Below are 15,241 nucleotides of genomic sequence, written 5' to 3' on the forward strand. Positions count from 1 at the left end.
TTAGGATGCAAACAAAAATGAGCTGTTAAGATGTGTTTGTCAATATGAACAAAGGTTTTATTTATGTAACAATAAATATATTCCAGTGCAATTTATATCCAAGTTTGCAGCCTCCTCTCATGATGCCTTTGAATTTCTCCACCCCAAACCCAAGATTGTATACAGAAGTTTAAAAAGCCAAAAAATGTTGAAAATAATTGCCAGATGGTATTTTTTGTCACCAATAAGTAAAACAAAATCACAATTTGTGATGTTGGTGAAGCCCAGCAACATCTCTGCCTTGCTTCCATCAGAAAACATGAAATACATTTTAATCTTTAGTGCCAAATCCCAAACTAGTTTCTGTAAAATCAGATTTCAGACCTTTCTTTAAATAAACTGATAAGCTATCTGAATGCTTTTATGGTGAAGATATTTCATCTTAACAGTAAATAACATGGTATAAAGGACTTACTCTCATGTTGCTATCGGTGCCTGGAACCAAATGAACAGTGAAGTCTGGTACACTTGATTCTGACAATAAGACTCAATATGACAAAGCTATATCCATGAATAAGCCCACCCTCTACTTTTTGAAAATTACATTAGGCTGACGCCCTGGTCTTACTGTCAGAGAAATATGGTAGTTTCCAGTGAAAAGAAAAGATATAAGAACAAGAAATTTTTACAAAAAATCAAAACAAGGGCCATAACCATAGGGCCATAACAATATAATTTTGCCCAAAAAAAACCAGAAGAAAAAAATCAAACTTTACTATGATCTTTGCAACACAAACCACTTAACCAAATCTGGTTTCAATCCATGAAATCCTTTAAAAGTTATTCAGCTGAAATTGAACGGCAAACTTCTACATAAATACTGGCCGTAACTCATTAAAATTCTTCCAGAATGTGGTGAGAATCAAAACTGGCCACAACCTTTCTTTGTGTAAAGCCTCATACCAAATCAGTTTCCAAACCATATAGTACGTCAAAAGTTACTGAGCTGAACTCAAATTGAAAAGGCAAAGTCAAACAAGGGCCATAACTCCATAAAATGTTGCCAGAAAACAGCGAAAATCAAACCTAGCCAAGGCCTTTTTAATGTAAAGCCTCATTCCAATTTGTACTTCTGTCCATAAATTGTTTAGAAGTAAATAAGTGCAAATGAACTGAAATGGCAAAGTTCCAAGTCAAACACTATAACTTGCTTACAGTTTGTCACAAAATGGTGAAAGATGAACATGACCTATATCACTTTAACGCTACCAAACAATTTCAATTGAAGAAACCCTTCAAAATTCCTTGAAATTAAGTTTGTGATGGACATGATGTGACAGATAGACATAGCTAAAGCAATAATGCCAAACACCCCCAAAGAAATGTATCAACTTAACATGGATGCACCAGTCAACATGATACAATTAACGGGTAATGTTTTAAAGTCAATAACAAAGGTCATAACTCTATTTTCTCATAAACATATTGAACATCGGACTTTACCTTGTTCTTAATGTAAAGCCTTATACCAAAATTTGGCTTAAGTGCATTAAGTTAAACATAAAAGCAAAACTCAGAAATGAAACCAGGTCAACTGATACATTCTGAAAAGGATGTAGAAAGTATAAAAGTAGTTAAATTTAACATATATTATATCTATCCATCTATATCATGTGCATGTGCAGTCAAATATACACAAACTGCAATATTGTTGATTTAATATGCATCAGAACAGCCATAACTTCTGAGATCATTTTATTTGACTGGTCTGTGACGTAAGCATGGTTAACACATACGCCAATAAGCAGGGAAAATTCACTGTATATGTACACTGTAAGAACTCAGTACAGTTCATCCACTGCATATTTCTCTAAAAATAAAAACTTAAGGTATATCATGAGATATATACTGGTATGTGATGATATTACTAAGTGTATAACATACATTACTACTGATAATGGAGGGATAGTCTTCATTCATCAATAATTGATACACAACATCCTGTTTTGCCTCTTTAAAACAATTGATAATATCCCAAGGCTCTTTATTGTATGCCCCAAACATAGATATGGCAGGCAAATATAGAGCAACCCATCAATCATGTCACATAATATCCTACCACATCCTGTCTCAAATTTCATATATGCAAAAAAAAATTTGAACGGCTTCACAGATTCAAACTAAATTTGGTATGAGCCTTGCATTTGGATTTAGGGCCCCCATCTGACTCTGAACTTTGCTATTTTACTACATGATAATGTCATTTTTGTTCAATAACATTTTATTTATTCACCAAAATTTAGTGAATGGTTATACATTAAGACTTTGGTCAACCTTGATACTTAACATTTTCCAATAAAATATATGAGTTATGAACCCCGTTTCATTTAGAACTCTGCTCTTCTTTTGCATTAATATCTTGTTTCATTTTAAACTTTTGAAAGACTTCATGGAATCTGACCAAATTTGGTATGAAAGACTTCATGGAATCTGACCAAATTTGGTAGGAAAGACTTCATGGAATCTGACCAACTTGGTATGAAAGACTTCATGGAAACTGACCAAATTTGGTATGAAAGACTTCATGGAATCTGACCAAATTTGGTATGAAAGTCTTCATGGAATCTGACCAAATCTGGTAGGAAAGACTTCATGGAATCTGACCAAATTTGGTATGAAAGTCTTCATGGAATCTGACCAAATTTGGTATGAAAGACTTCATGGAATCTGATCAAATTTGGTATGAAAGACTTCATGGCATCTGACCAAATTTGGTATGAAAGACTTCATGGAATCTGACCAAATTTGGTATGAAAGACTGCATTAAGACCTTGGCTAAGTTCAATCTTTCACTATTTTCCAACTAAATTAATGAAGTTAAGATCCCTGCTTGACATAGAACATTGTCATTGAATTGCAGTGAATTTTTTTTCTGAACAGGATCCAAACTTAAAGCAAAGATATTTTCCAATCAGTGAAATATCACCTCATTAATACGCATGAATTTTGCTCATAAAAGAACTCTTTCATGATCTCAGTGATATAGTTTTATATACCAAAAATCTGGTCAAAATAAAATCATATACAGACTCTCATAATTCAGCAAACCAGATGCAAGATGGCCTCATTAATATGTATAGATGTCACTCATAACTGAATGTATTAGAGTATTTATAAGCTCAGCTGATCAGGTACAGGACAATCGTATTAATGTGACAATCTCACTCATTACTGAACTCATCCAAGAGCTTAGTGACATAAGCCCATACTCCCAGTCTGATCAAAATCTGAACAAAAAATATGACTTAAACAATGGTAACAAGTTCGGCCAGTAACACCTCATTAAATTTATGTATCTCTCTCATTACTGAACTTGTTTGAGATCTTGGTGATATAAGCATATATTCCAAGTTTAATTAAAATCAGAACAAAAATATGGCCTCTAGAATGGAAACAAGCTCAGCCAATCCAATGCAAGACCACCTCATTAATATGCATAGATCTCACTCACATTATCTGAATTCATCTGTGATATTGATGATGCAAGCAAATCCCAAGTTTTATCTAAATCAGATCAAATACATTGCCTCCAGAGTGGTAAAATGTCATGGCCTCCAGAGTGATAACAAGCCAATGTTGATGAGCATTTTGCTTTTGTTGGTAACAGCAATTTCAACATTCTGACTATAACATGTCAAGGAAATGGGAGCTCCTTTCTCAAGGACAGACTAAGGCTGCCAAACCAGGCTGACCTAGATGGGTACTAACCAGTGACCCTTGGATTACAAGTCCAGTGCTTTACCTGATGGACGATAGATGGACAATGGATGCATAGCAATTAGATTATTTCATCTGACATGATGGCCAAGTGAGCAAAAAAGGGATGTGTACATCTTAAGGCAGGTTTAATGAGCAAAGCAGTAATCCCTACACAGAGAAAATTCATTTCTGTCCTTTAAGATCCAGCAAAGTCAGTGTACTTGGCCCCATATCAATTTCATCATCTGAGAAAATTGGAGCAAACATTTTCATCAGCTCTCTGCTTGAGACAACAACATATGGTTTTCCTAATAGTAAAACAAAATAAATACAGATCAAGTCAGGTGAAGGCTTATAGTGCAAGTTGTAGAGCAAACAAATTTTCCTTGTACTTTTACCTCTTTCATTAGGTCCCCCAAAGTTCATGGGAGTTCTATTATAGTAAATATCATAACTGTCATGGTGGGAGGGGTTTCAATTATACTACAAGTCATAATGGTCATGTACGTGTTCAGAACCAACTATTTCCATAATGGGCGGCATTTTTCAGCATTTGATCACAAATACCTTGAACACATTAACCCCTGGAGGTTTTTATCCTTTTCACCTGAAATTCTGCGCAGGAAACACATTTGGAAAGCTATTTCTGAATAGATCTGAAAACACCAAATCCCAGGTGATCTTTCAATAACATACTGCCTAGTTGTGTTAGAAACATCGTTTTTCATTGGCTATTTGGCTTGCACATGAGCAGAAGGGTAAAAGTTGGAGCTTTTTTTGTGCTAAACGGAGCCATTATTTCTGTATCGAGACCACTCTTTATTCCAAATGCCCATCTTATCCTACTTTTTGCAAAGGTTAATCTGTCTGTTTGCAGTTCATAACGGTTTGCCTTAGATCTGAGACCAAGCATCGAAAATCCGGACACAAAATCAGATCCCAACCACAGGCCAATTTTGGGTATAAAAAAATCGGGTCCAAAAAATGAGATTTTTTCCCTCTATATTTTGTAATGCAACTAGAAATTCCAGATTATTTGGTATCATTGTAGAGCTACATCAGTTTACCTTTCTACTACCTCCTGCCACATTAACTCGTCGCTAGGGGTTAATGTGTTAAGAAGCAATTATTGGATCCTCAAATATTGAAATTCCTTTGAAAGGTCATTATTTATATGAACCAGAGAAATACCTATGGCAAATTCAATGTTAAGTTACATGTATATATTTGGACAATATCAACCCAAAGGTGTGATCCAGTACAAACTGGATTGAATGTTGTGCATTGTGATGTCACACTGAAAACATGTTAAAATCAAATTTGGACAACACTTTATTTGTTAAGATGGATCAGACATACTCTTTTCTGGACCCAATTTAGCACCTGGCCACCATTGTAAAATGCCACAGCAATCAAATTTTGCATCAGAAATTTGTTTCATGACATTTATGGTGCAGAGCATTCAACGATCAGGACTAAAAAGACTTTGGTTAAACTATTTTAGGATTCAATTTCAGAATAATTATTATATTTAATCTGAGTAAATGCACCTACTTGAAAAATGTAACATACACTGCAGTGAGAGCTCATTTCAGGCCTGGTACAGTTATTAATTCATGGGACTTCTATCAGTGAGAGCTCATGTATGGCTAGGCCCTTACAAATTCATGGGAGTTCTATTAGTGAGTGCTCATGTATGGCTAGGCCCTTACAAATTCATGGGAGTTCAATTAGTGAGAGCTCATGTATGGCTAGGCCCTTACAAATTCATGGGAGTTCTATTAGTGAGTGCTCATTTATGGCTAGGCACTTACAAATTCATGGGAGTTCCCCCAACCACCTGATTGCATGGTTTATACCCGACATTAAAAATCCAACAAATTTAAAAATTTGATGGTAGCCCTCGAGCTAAGTGAACAAAGTAATGATAACTGTTTCATCTGGTGAGGTATTGCGAATAAATGATAATATACAGAATGCTTGGAAAGATAAATTCCATGGGTATAATTTCAATCTACACAACTGAATTCATTACTTGCCAGCCAAACAAAATCCTGATTTTCTACTAAGTGACCAATTTCAGAAAATAAACATTAGTGGAGAACAATCTGTTAGTCTATCCAAACATATAAATCACCTTCACTATTGTGTATATCATTCATTATGTATTATATTTAGCATCTGAAGTCACCATTTTTAAGTGAGATGGAATTACACAACACTAATCATGCAAATACACAGACCCATATCATTAGTGATTTGGAGACACAATGATCCTGTAACTTACTTGTACATTTGATGCATGATATTCTGATGTAGACCGTAATCTGTCAACCCACTGCTGCCTTTCTTTGGCATCAACACCTGAAAGCAAGCATTATGAAATATTGCAATACATTTGCATGGTTCAAATTTACTTTCTTTTAAGGTACAAGCATTTAACATTTTGAACACTCAACAGGTTCTGTATATGAATTTGTACATGCATGGGCACCCTCCCCCCAAAAAACAGCCTACATTATACATGAATGCAATAATATATATATATATATATATATATATATATATATATATATATATATATATATATATATATGATCCCAGATGCTGGAGGTTGTGATTTCGAACCCCAGCCAAGTCATACCAAAGATTTAAAAAAATTGACTAGCAGCTGACTTGCTAGGCACTCAGCATTAAGAGTTTAGTGTTAGGACTGGTCAGCCATGTGTCAGGATAATGTGACTGGGTGGGATATCATGCTACATGTATGCGCCATGATGCCCCAGTGCTAAACATCACTTTAAACTGCCACACTGCAGACATCGCAGCAATAAGACTGGAAAATTGTTAAAGCTACGATAAAAATCTAAATCACTCGCACACACACACACACACACACACATATATATATATATATATATATATATATAACCTTCTGTTCAAGTATGATGTTTATTTTCAGAGGCAATGATAGTTCCACCATTCAAAGATTTATTCTGACACACAATAAAGAATTCCTTGTGGAATCTATAACCACATTACTTTGTTTCCATTTAAGTCCAACCTGATCAGCAGTTCTGTCTATTTCATTTGGATCTATTCCAGTTAATGTAAAAAATGCAAAGTGGGTAGGGGCAAATTTCCCCCTCCCAAGTGATATGAAAGCAGCCCTTACAAGCCTCTTCACACAGAGTTCAATAGGTAAAAGGGTATTTCTTCCATCCCTGTACTTCTTCCCAGTTCAGCTCCTAAAAACAGAAAACTGTCAGGACAATAGGGCATAGTCCTTTGGATGCATCTGGTAATGTGTATACACCACTTTCACTTTCCAATACAATTACATGCCTCTACACTAATGATCTCACATCAAAATCTAAAAAAGAAAGCATTATTTGTTCAAGCCCTTTGTGCATACATGTACGTACAGTGGTCCCTTACTATAACACCCCTCAGTATACCACAGCCCTGACATAAATGGAGGCCTAGTGGTTAGAGCATCCGCCTCGGAAGCAGGAGGTCGTGGGTTCAAACCCCGGCTGAGTCATACCAAAGACTTACAAAAATGGTACTAACAGCTGCCTCGCTAGGCATTCAGCATTAAGAGGATAGTGTTAGGACTGGTCGGCCTGGTGTCAGGATAATGTGACTGGGTGGAACATCATGCTTTATGTCTGCGGCATGTTGCCCCAGTGCTAGACATCACTACAAACTGCCACACTGCAGACATCAAAGCAATATGACTGAAAAATTGTTAAAGCTACATTAAAAATCCTAGTCACACGCACACACACACACAAGAGACATACATGGACTAAATTTAAGGTCATGAACCCTATCACTGAAAAAATGCACCATATATACTCATTCATACACCATGTCCAACTGTGAACAACATAGGCCCTTGTCTGCTAGCACATAATGCACAAACTCAGATCTGCTGGTGCATCATGTGAAAGCAGATCTGGGTATGTGCAGTCTACAGTTGGACTCAACATGTAAGCAAGTATACATAGTATATTAGTGCAGCTTAATTCACTTGATATTAGCTTCGAGTTAATGATAGCCAACAAATGAATGGTTTAACAACAATACCTCTCTAATACACAATCTTGTCTGTAACATACTGTATCGCAGTATAGTTGTTTCTCACTATAAAGTACATCATATTAACACAATCACCAATATAACATGGGTATGGCCATGAATACCATTATACTGTTTTAATTATATTTTTCTATATAAATGTACACGCAGTATATGGCAACTCACTTATTTCACTGTACTCTTGAATAACTCTAATGAAAAGCATCACCAGACCTGCCAACCCTGATGAGTCCTTCTCAGTAAGGCAGTTGATTTTTTTCCATAAGATTGACCAGTTTTCAGTAAGGTATAACAAAATATCAATAACTGCTATTGTAAAGCTGGAAAACATACTTAAAAGTTTGATGCATCGAACATCAACACATGATGTTCAACAGAAAAGTTTGTAAAGTACGCATATACTTTATTTACCACTAGTACAGTTGCACAAACTCGAGTTCCAAACTCTATGCAGCTCAATGGCTTGTTGCTATCTCTCAACTTGACATAATTCTTGAAAATTCTTTTCCGTTTCACATGATGATGGCAATCATATCTCCCACCACGAGACATACTCAAATTGACAAGTGATGTCCGATAAACATAACTTTGTCTTTTCCAGCTGTTATTCACAAGAATCTGAATACTCCTTTTTATTCTCCTGTGTTGATTATTAACACTTTTCTAGAAGCTTATTTTCCCTCTTGTCTTAAATATGCATCGCTTTCTGGATGCCATTTTTAAAAATTCTATAATCAACAGTTTGATCATGCAGATGCTTCACATGAACAAATAGGTTCAGTTTAAAGTATCTGGGTGCTGCTGTAAAGTTAGTCTCGTTCCCTACCTAATTTCACTAATTCTAAAATGAAACCCAGATCCAAATATCCAGATTTTTTTGGCAACAATCATTTTGCCATAGTTTTTGCTAGAATGTTGTAATTCTGTATTTTAAGGGTAATTTTCGTAAGACTTAGGGCAAAATCATAAGAATTGGCAGGTCTGCATTACAGTGAGACATCATTGTATAAAGGGACATCATTTCAAAGTATACTTTATGACTACCATGAACAGTTTTATAGTGCAGAACCACTTTATAATGTGGCCCCACTTATACCACAGTAAACTTTTATGACTCCCATTAAGTATTTTAGCTAGAAACAACTGTATAATGTGGCTTCACTTATACTACAATATATTTGTATGGCTCACACGAACAGTTGTAGAGTGGGGAACCACTTTATAATGTGGCCTCACTTAAACCAGAGTATACTTTTATAACTCCATTGAACCAAGTTATAGTGACTAAACTTGTATATTGTGGCTTCACTTTTCAGTGTTCCCTTTCATATAAATCTGTAAGTGAATCATGCATAAATAACATCTTGCATGTCAAATAAATTTTACACTGCAGTTTTCAAACTAAGATTTAATCTCTAATTCCATGAGTATAAGCATACTGTGTACTGCTGGGAATTCCCAGGACACTTTATGGTAATCTCAATCAGTCTTGACAAATCATATTTCACCCAGGATTATGACTACCATAAACAGTGACATACATGGATATGAAATGGTGCAGGACACCTAGCAAAAGTTCAGTTTTAAAAGCCAAATGCTTGTCAAAATGGGAAATGGCAGCCGCAGAACAAATTATAAATGATCAATGTCATAATACCAGGATTTAAAAAGTTCCAGAAAAGATGGATACAAGAGTGCAGTTGGTTAAATGCTAATGATGCATGAAAGCATTTTCTTGTGTATGATTAAAACACATAAAAATAAACCATCAGCCTCCCAAACTGCTTTTATTTGGGTTACTAACTATTACAAATGGTCTGCTCTGTGGAGACACCCAAATTCTGATGATTGTGTTATTGCCTGGTAAAAAACCTATACATTTAAGGACCAACCAAAACGTTACTGTTGGAAAAATCTCTAATGGCAAATATACGATATCACACCATATAGAAATTACGATCACAAACAATTTGCAAATATCAATACCTGAAATAATAAATAAGAAAAAAATTCAAAATTTTAGTTTCTGCATTAAGGTCCTCACGTTTGAACAAAATTTTGTACTTTGCAGACCATGTTTTACTATTATATTTCAAGATGATTAATTTAAAGATCAAGATCTCCACAAAGAGATCTGACAGGCATCAATAAAAGTTCATGTTCTGGTGTCCTTGGGAATTCCCCATTCACTTAATTTTGTTAGTAGTCCCACCCACTTATCAACATCACTTATGTTGACAAGCCGCCTATTTTGACAAAAAAGCAAAGTCCTGTTCTCTTGGTCTACTATTACTACCAAAATTGTCATGCTTATGTTGATGTCTAGACAAAAAATAAACATACATGTTGACACAAGCCCTTGGTCCCAGCTTGAACAAATCCTTTGTTTCCTAATCATTTATGTCGACAAGCTGCCAGTTCTGACCCATACTTTGTTCAACAATATGTTGATCTTGCCGCCAGGCTTTAATGTCGTGGTTGGAAAAAAAGCAGGCTTTTGTATGGTCCTATAAAGTTGGCCTCTTGTGGCGACTTATATAAAAGCAATGAAATCTGATCGATTTTTACATTTTCCAAAGTGATCGGTGATTAAAACAAGTTTACTGTGCTGTGACAGTTTCCTTTTTAACTTTATTTAGCATGTGTCAGTGTATGCAACATTACGCCTTCATCAATTCATATCAGCTGCATATGTCTTGTTTGCATTTATGTACTTTTCACAATGACTTCTGTAACTAAATACATGTACTGTTTAAACCAACTTGCTGACAGGTTCTCATTTCCATGTGAATAGTCCCATCCCCTTGGTAGCCTCAATATGATGGGAACAGACTGAAAAAAATCTGGGCCAATTTAAGTACATGTACTTGAAGCATGTAAATAACAAATATGCAACCATGTGCTAATGCCGACATTGAATATCGCAGTGAATGTTTTTTTTATATCAGGATGTAACCGATGCAATATTTTATTGTGGATTTTATTACACAAAGGTAACCAAAATGTAATTTGTCACTATACAATCGTATTTCACACTGCATTTGTCTCCATGTAATCAAAATTTCCATTGTTTGTTTTCTCAAAGTGTAAATGCTACTCACTGACTACAGGTCATCCCTTACTGACGAATTCAACTTGTATCTTTTTTTTCAGATCCCCCAAACACTTATCTCGACATCCGCCTATGTGAACAATATTTCCTCGGACCTGAGGATGTCGATATAAATGGGAAGGACTGTACATGGAATTCCCCATAAACTTAATTTTGGAAGTACATAAAATCCTGAGTTTTGTTTATCACTTTCTGAAATATGTAAAGCTGTGGCTTGATTGTGAATAGAACTGTAAACAGAATATGGCCATATACTGCTGCCCATCATATCTACTTTTTACAAGTAAGACTGACCTATACTGTTGGTACTACAGTAATACCTCGAACATTCGCGAGGTTAGGTTCCAGAACCAGTCGCGGATCAGGAGGAATCGCGAATGTTTGGTACTAAAAATGCTAATAAATGCTTATTTCTAGGGTTTAAACCCTAAATATGACCCAAATCACTTTAATTTCATTTAAAAGTTAGCTTAATACATTACCCTTAAAAAGAGAAATAAATGGTTGACATAAAAATAGAGTACAGTATCGCCTAATGGGTATTTGCCACACTAGCGCATTTACAGTACGGTACATGTATACTAATATTACCCCTATACTAATTCACTGGCTGCCATTTTCTTCTGCACTCACAGTAAGGTAAAACCAAGTAACGAATGGGACTGTAAACTTAATGATTGACATTTTCTTTGTCATTGTCAGGAAGGTAAACTAGGTAAACTTCATATGTCAAAGAAGTCATATAACGAAGGTACAAAAGAAAACATGTACGTAGAGGGTACCAATGAAAATTTTGCGAACCCGTGAATTCGTGAATCCAGAAACGCGAATGCACGAGGTATTACTGTATATTCTGAAAATTCTTCTACTAACCTCTTAATCTGTAGACTTCTCCATTGGTAGCACTGACTTGAAATGTCTGTGAATCCTCATCAGATGGAATAACAATAGAAGCCTGCAATGTTGGATGAAAAATTCAAAGAAAAGTAAATCAACCTCAAAGCTAGTCTCTATGAACCACCTGCAAGGCTAACAAACGTCTTTTAAGTATTGAATACTGGTGACAATGACTTTCTTTGTCATATATAAAGAAAACTGCTATCAAACGGCCAGAATTACAATCTGCAGGAATGACACTGAGTAGATCAAGATGAATGGTTCTTCTTGCTTTCTCTATTATCTGATATGGGTAGCCTCTGTTCTCACAAAAATTTGATGAGACTTGTTGCCTGTTTCTTGAAAGTCAAATTGTTGCATGAAGATATGTTAAATACATAGCAAATGACTACATGCACTAGACTTCACGATGGGGAGATAGGAGATGCAGAGTAAATAGCTGTTTAGGTGTAAGTATTACATGACATATCCAACGAGATCTTATTATTTTCTGGTTGTATCAAGGAACGTGCTTTTTTTCTTCAATGATTATGTCATAAACCGAATCATTTTGTGTTAATTGTTACAGTACTGACAGAATGTCTAGTTCCATTACTGTTCCAATCCAAGTGATAAAGATAATGTACATTAAATCTTTTAATAAATGCAGGGTTTACAGGGTGCCAATCTAAATAACCCATAAAAGCATTGATATAAGATGGGGCAACTTTGGTTCCTGTAGCAGTACTGCCAACTTGTACATAATTGTAGTCATGAAAAATGAAAGTATTGCAATGTACACCGCTCCCTCGATAACTCACGCCTGGATAACTCGCAATTCCGCTTATAACGCGGTGTCCGTCTTGGTTCCCGATTTTTTCAGAGAAAATGTATCTAAAATATCTTTAAAATATGCTGAACATGAAAAAATTACGATAAGAATTGATAAATTAAACCTTGATACATTGCTCGTTTTATCATCGAAAATGGTGATTAATGCCTGTAAAAATATAATCCATATTTTGAAATTTACAAGTTCTAAATAAGAATTAATTTCAGAGATCTCGAATACGCTTAATTACGTGTATTTGGACACCAATTTTTGATCTGGGACGCAGAAAATCACTGAGGCGGGAGTCCTCTGTACGCATGTAATAGGTGCGCGGGAAAATTCGAAGATTTGCCGGTCCTGTTTCAGTCACCTGCTTTGTGGGAAAATGTGTTGATCAGTTAACTGTGCTGATATTTACAACGACAGAATTCAGTGACTGAAAGACTCTTTGATGTACATACATGCTGCCATTTTATAAGAGTACATTAAAAAAAAAACATGATGCAATAGCTAGGTGGCTAGTTCAAAGGCTTTGACTGGTGGCCGGGTGAGAAAATGTACTGATATTTAGTGATTGAATTCAGAGGCAGAAAGACCCAGTTTTAAAATCCTAGCGAGACCTCTTTTTAAAGATATCATATATTATGTAAGTTTTTATGATAAACAGTTGTCAGTATACTGTAAATAAACAGTCTGGTGAAATAGCGATCAATGAAAACCTCTGGTAAATGCTAACAGGTGGCAATAGAGAATGAAATAAACACCAGTTAAACGTCTTCCTGTGTGAAAGTCACGTTATAATCCTTTAATTCCGTTTCAGTGTAAACATTATAATCACAACATATTCTGTTCATTGGAAACATGAAAAGAGTCAATCGACCATCACATTGAAACCCGTGAGTACTTCTGTGAGAATCTAATTACCTGCCGGCTTTGTTTTGATCAACAACTTGGGGAAATGTTTGTTGCATTAAAAAATCGATTACAAAAGACCTGGGGTGCTGGATTAAGGGTCTTGAAGCTGCCTTTGACGTAAAGCAAAACAGTAACAGAGACAGCGATGATGATAGTGACTTCGAAGGTTTCAGTGAAACTGATGTCATTAATGCCGAGGCTGTTTGGGAGAAATTCGTACAGACTAATGGTCCTGAGATGGGTGTTTCTCTTGATGATATGAGGAGTAAATTTGCGCTGACAATGATTGCCCCACAGCCAAATACATGTCAGATGAAACAATAATTAATTCTATAATGAACAAATTTTCAGCAGAAGCCGATTCTAACTGGAGTACCACAAGTGTTGAAAGTGATGCAGACGCAGATGTTGCACCACCTCCCCCCTCTGCACAGGAAGCAATCAAATATTTTGATATTGCCATAAGGTGGCTGGAGACCCAAAATGTTGACTACGTAAAGCTTATGCAGTTGAGAAATCTGAGGGATTTTGCTCGGCAGGAGAGAAACCAAGAAGTAACACACACACACAAAAAATTAACTGATTTTTTTCAAAAAGTGAATTGATATTTGTCAAGCGTGGCACAAACGGCAAGTATTAGCTTGTTCTAATTTACATTGTTTTAAATTTTTAGACCAATTAAATATGTTAGTACTGATTAACCCTTGTTTTTTTTGTTTTCCATTTTACTTCCATCGCATTCAAATCTATCTATCGTTCGATCGACACTGTTTCTCGAAAAGAGTCGATCTTTTGTATATAAAAAAACGTCTAATTTGGATCAAACAATAAAACTAGAATGTATCCAATTCAACATAAAAATTAGTGACGTAGTACACAATGTGTGAAGTGGTACACATGTTAAGCAAACGGAAACCACGTGGAATAATGTTTTCGGTGATCGCCTCAATATACTGTAATTTATCCTGAAATTAATGTTGCCCTATGAGGAAATAATAAATAAAGTACACCATTATGAAGAGATATTTATTCACAGTTAATTTCAGCACGATTATAAAGTGAGTATTCAACACTATAATCTGCCTACCCCCCCCCCCTTATTTTTCCTTTATGTCGTCGATCACTTTATTGGTTTTGGGCTTATTTTATAGGTCCCTCGATAACTCGCGCCTCACTTATAGTGCGGTTGATGTTTCTGGACCCCGATGTGTGCGAGTTATCGAGGGAGTGGTGTAATAACAATTATAAAAGGTCTAGAATGCATTGATTAGATAGACTCAAGTGGGGTTTTATGAGTAATGCGTATTCTAACCATTCAAGATAAACCTTTTGGGAAGCTTGGTGTAGAGAGAAATTACATTTATTGTGACCAAAAAGAAGCCATCTGGGAAGTTGCTGATAGCTTCAAATTTTATTGATAAAATCCATAGCATCTTTTCGTACAAGGTGATGGATATAACAGTTTGATGTGTTTGTTCATCTACTTAACTATTACTTTTTTCAGTAGGTGAATTATTCCTGATGATCACAGGTCTCCTGAGAATTTTTCAGGCATTAGGCTTTATGTAGGAGAATCTCAGTGTATGGACTTTGTCAACAAGGTTTTAAAAAATATTATCATCAAGTTCTCATTTATCATGAATTTGGTTCAAAAAAGTTCTGAA

General features: G+C 35.5%; 1 protein-coding gene across 4 annotated transcripts in view; it reads right to left on the reverse strand.

Moving 5' to 3' along the window:
• LOC149796227 (oxysterol-binding protein-related protein 11-like) overlaps positions 1-15,241 on the reverse strand; it is a 133,993-nt gene that overhangs the window by 108,725 nt on the left and 10,027 nt on the right. For all 4 annotated transcript variants that reach the window (XR_016422508.1, XM_089966186.1, XM_089966187.1 and 1 more), the window contains exons 5-6: positions 11,828-11,909; positions 6,026-6,102 (exon numbers count right to left, since the gene is read on the reverse strand). Coding sequence is in view for 3 of the 4 variants with exons in the window: in XM_089966186.1 (XP_089822312.1) it covers positions 6,026-6,102; positions 11,828-11,909 (159 nt within the window). In the remaining variant the exon portion in view is untranslated. The remainder of the gene's footprint in view (positions 1-6,025; positions 6,103-11,827; positions 11,910-15,241) is intronic.

The sequence above is a fragment of the Sinohyriopsis cumingii genome, chromosome 7 (genome assembly GCF_028554795.1).
Source record: "Sinohyriopsis cumingii isolate HCF-2022 chromosome 7, ASM2855479v2, whole genome shotgun sequence".
Taxonomy (NCBI): Eukaryota; Metazoa; Mollusca; class Bivalvia; order Unionida; family Unionidae; genus Sinohyriopsis; species Sinohyriopsis cumingii.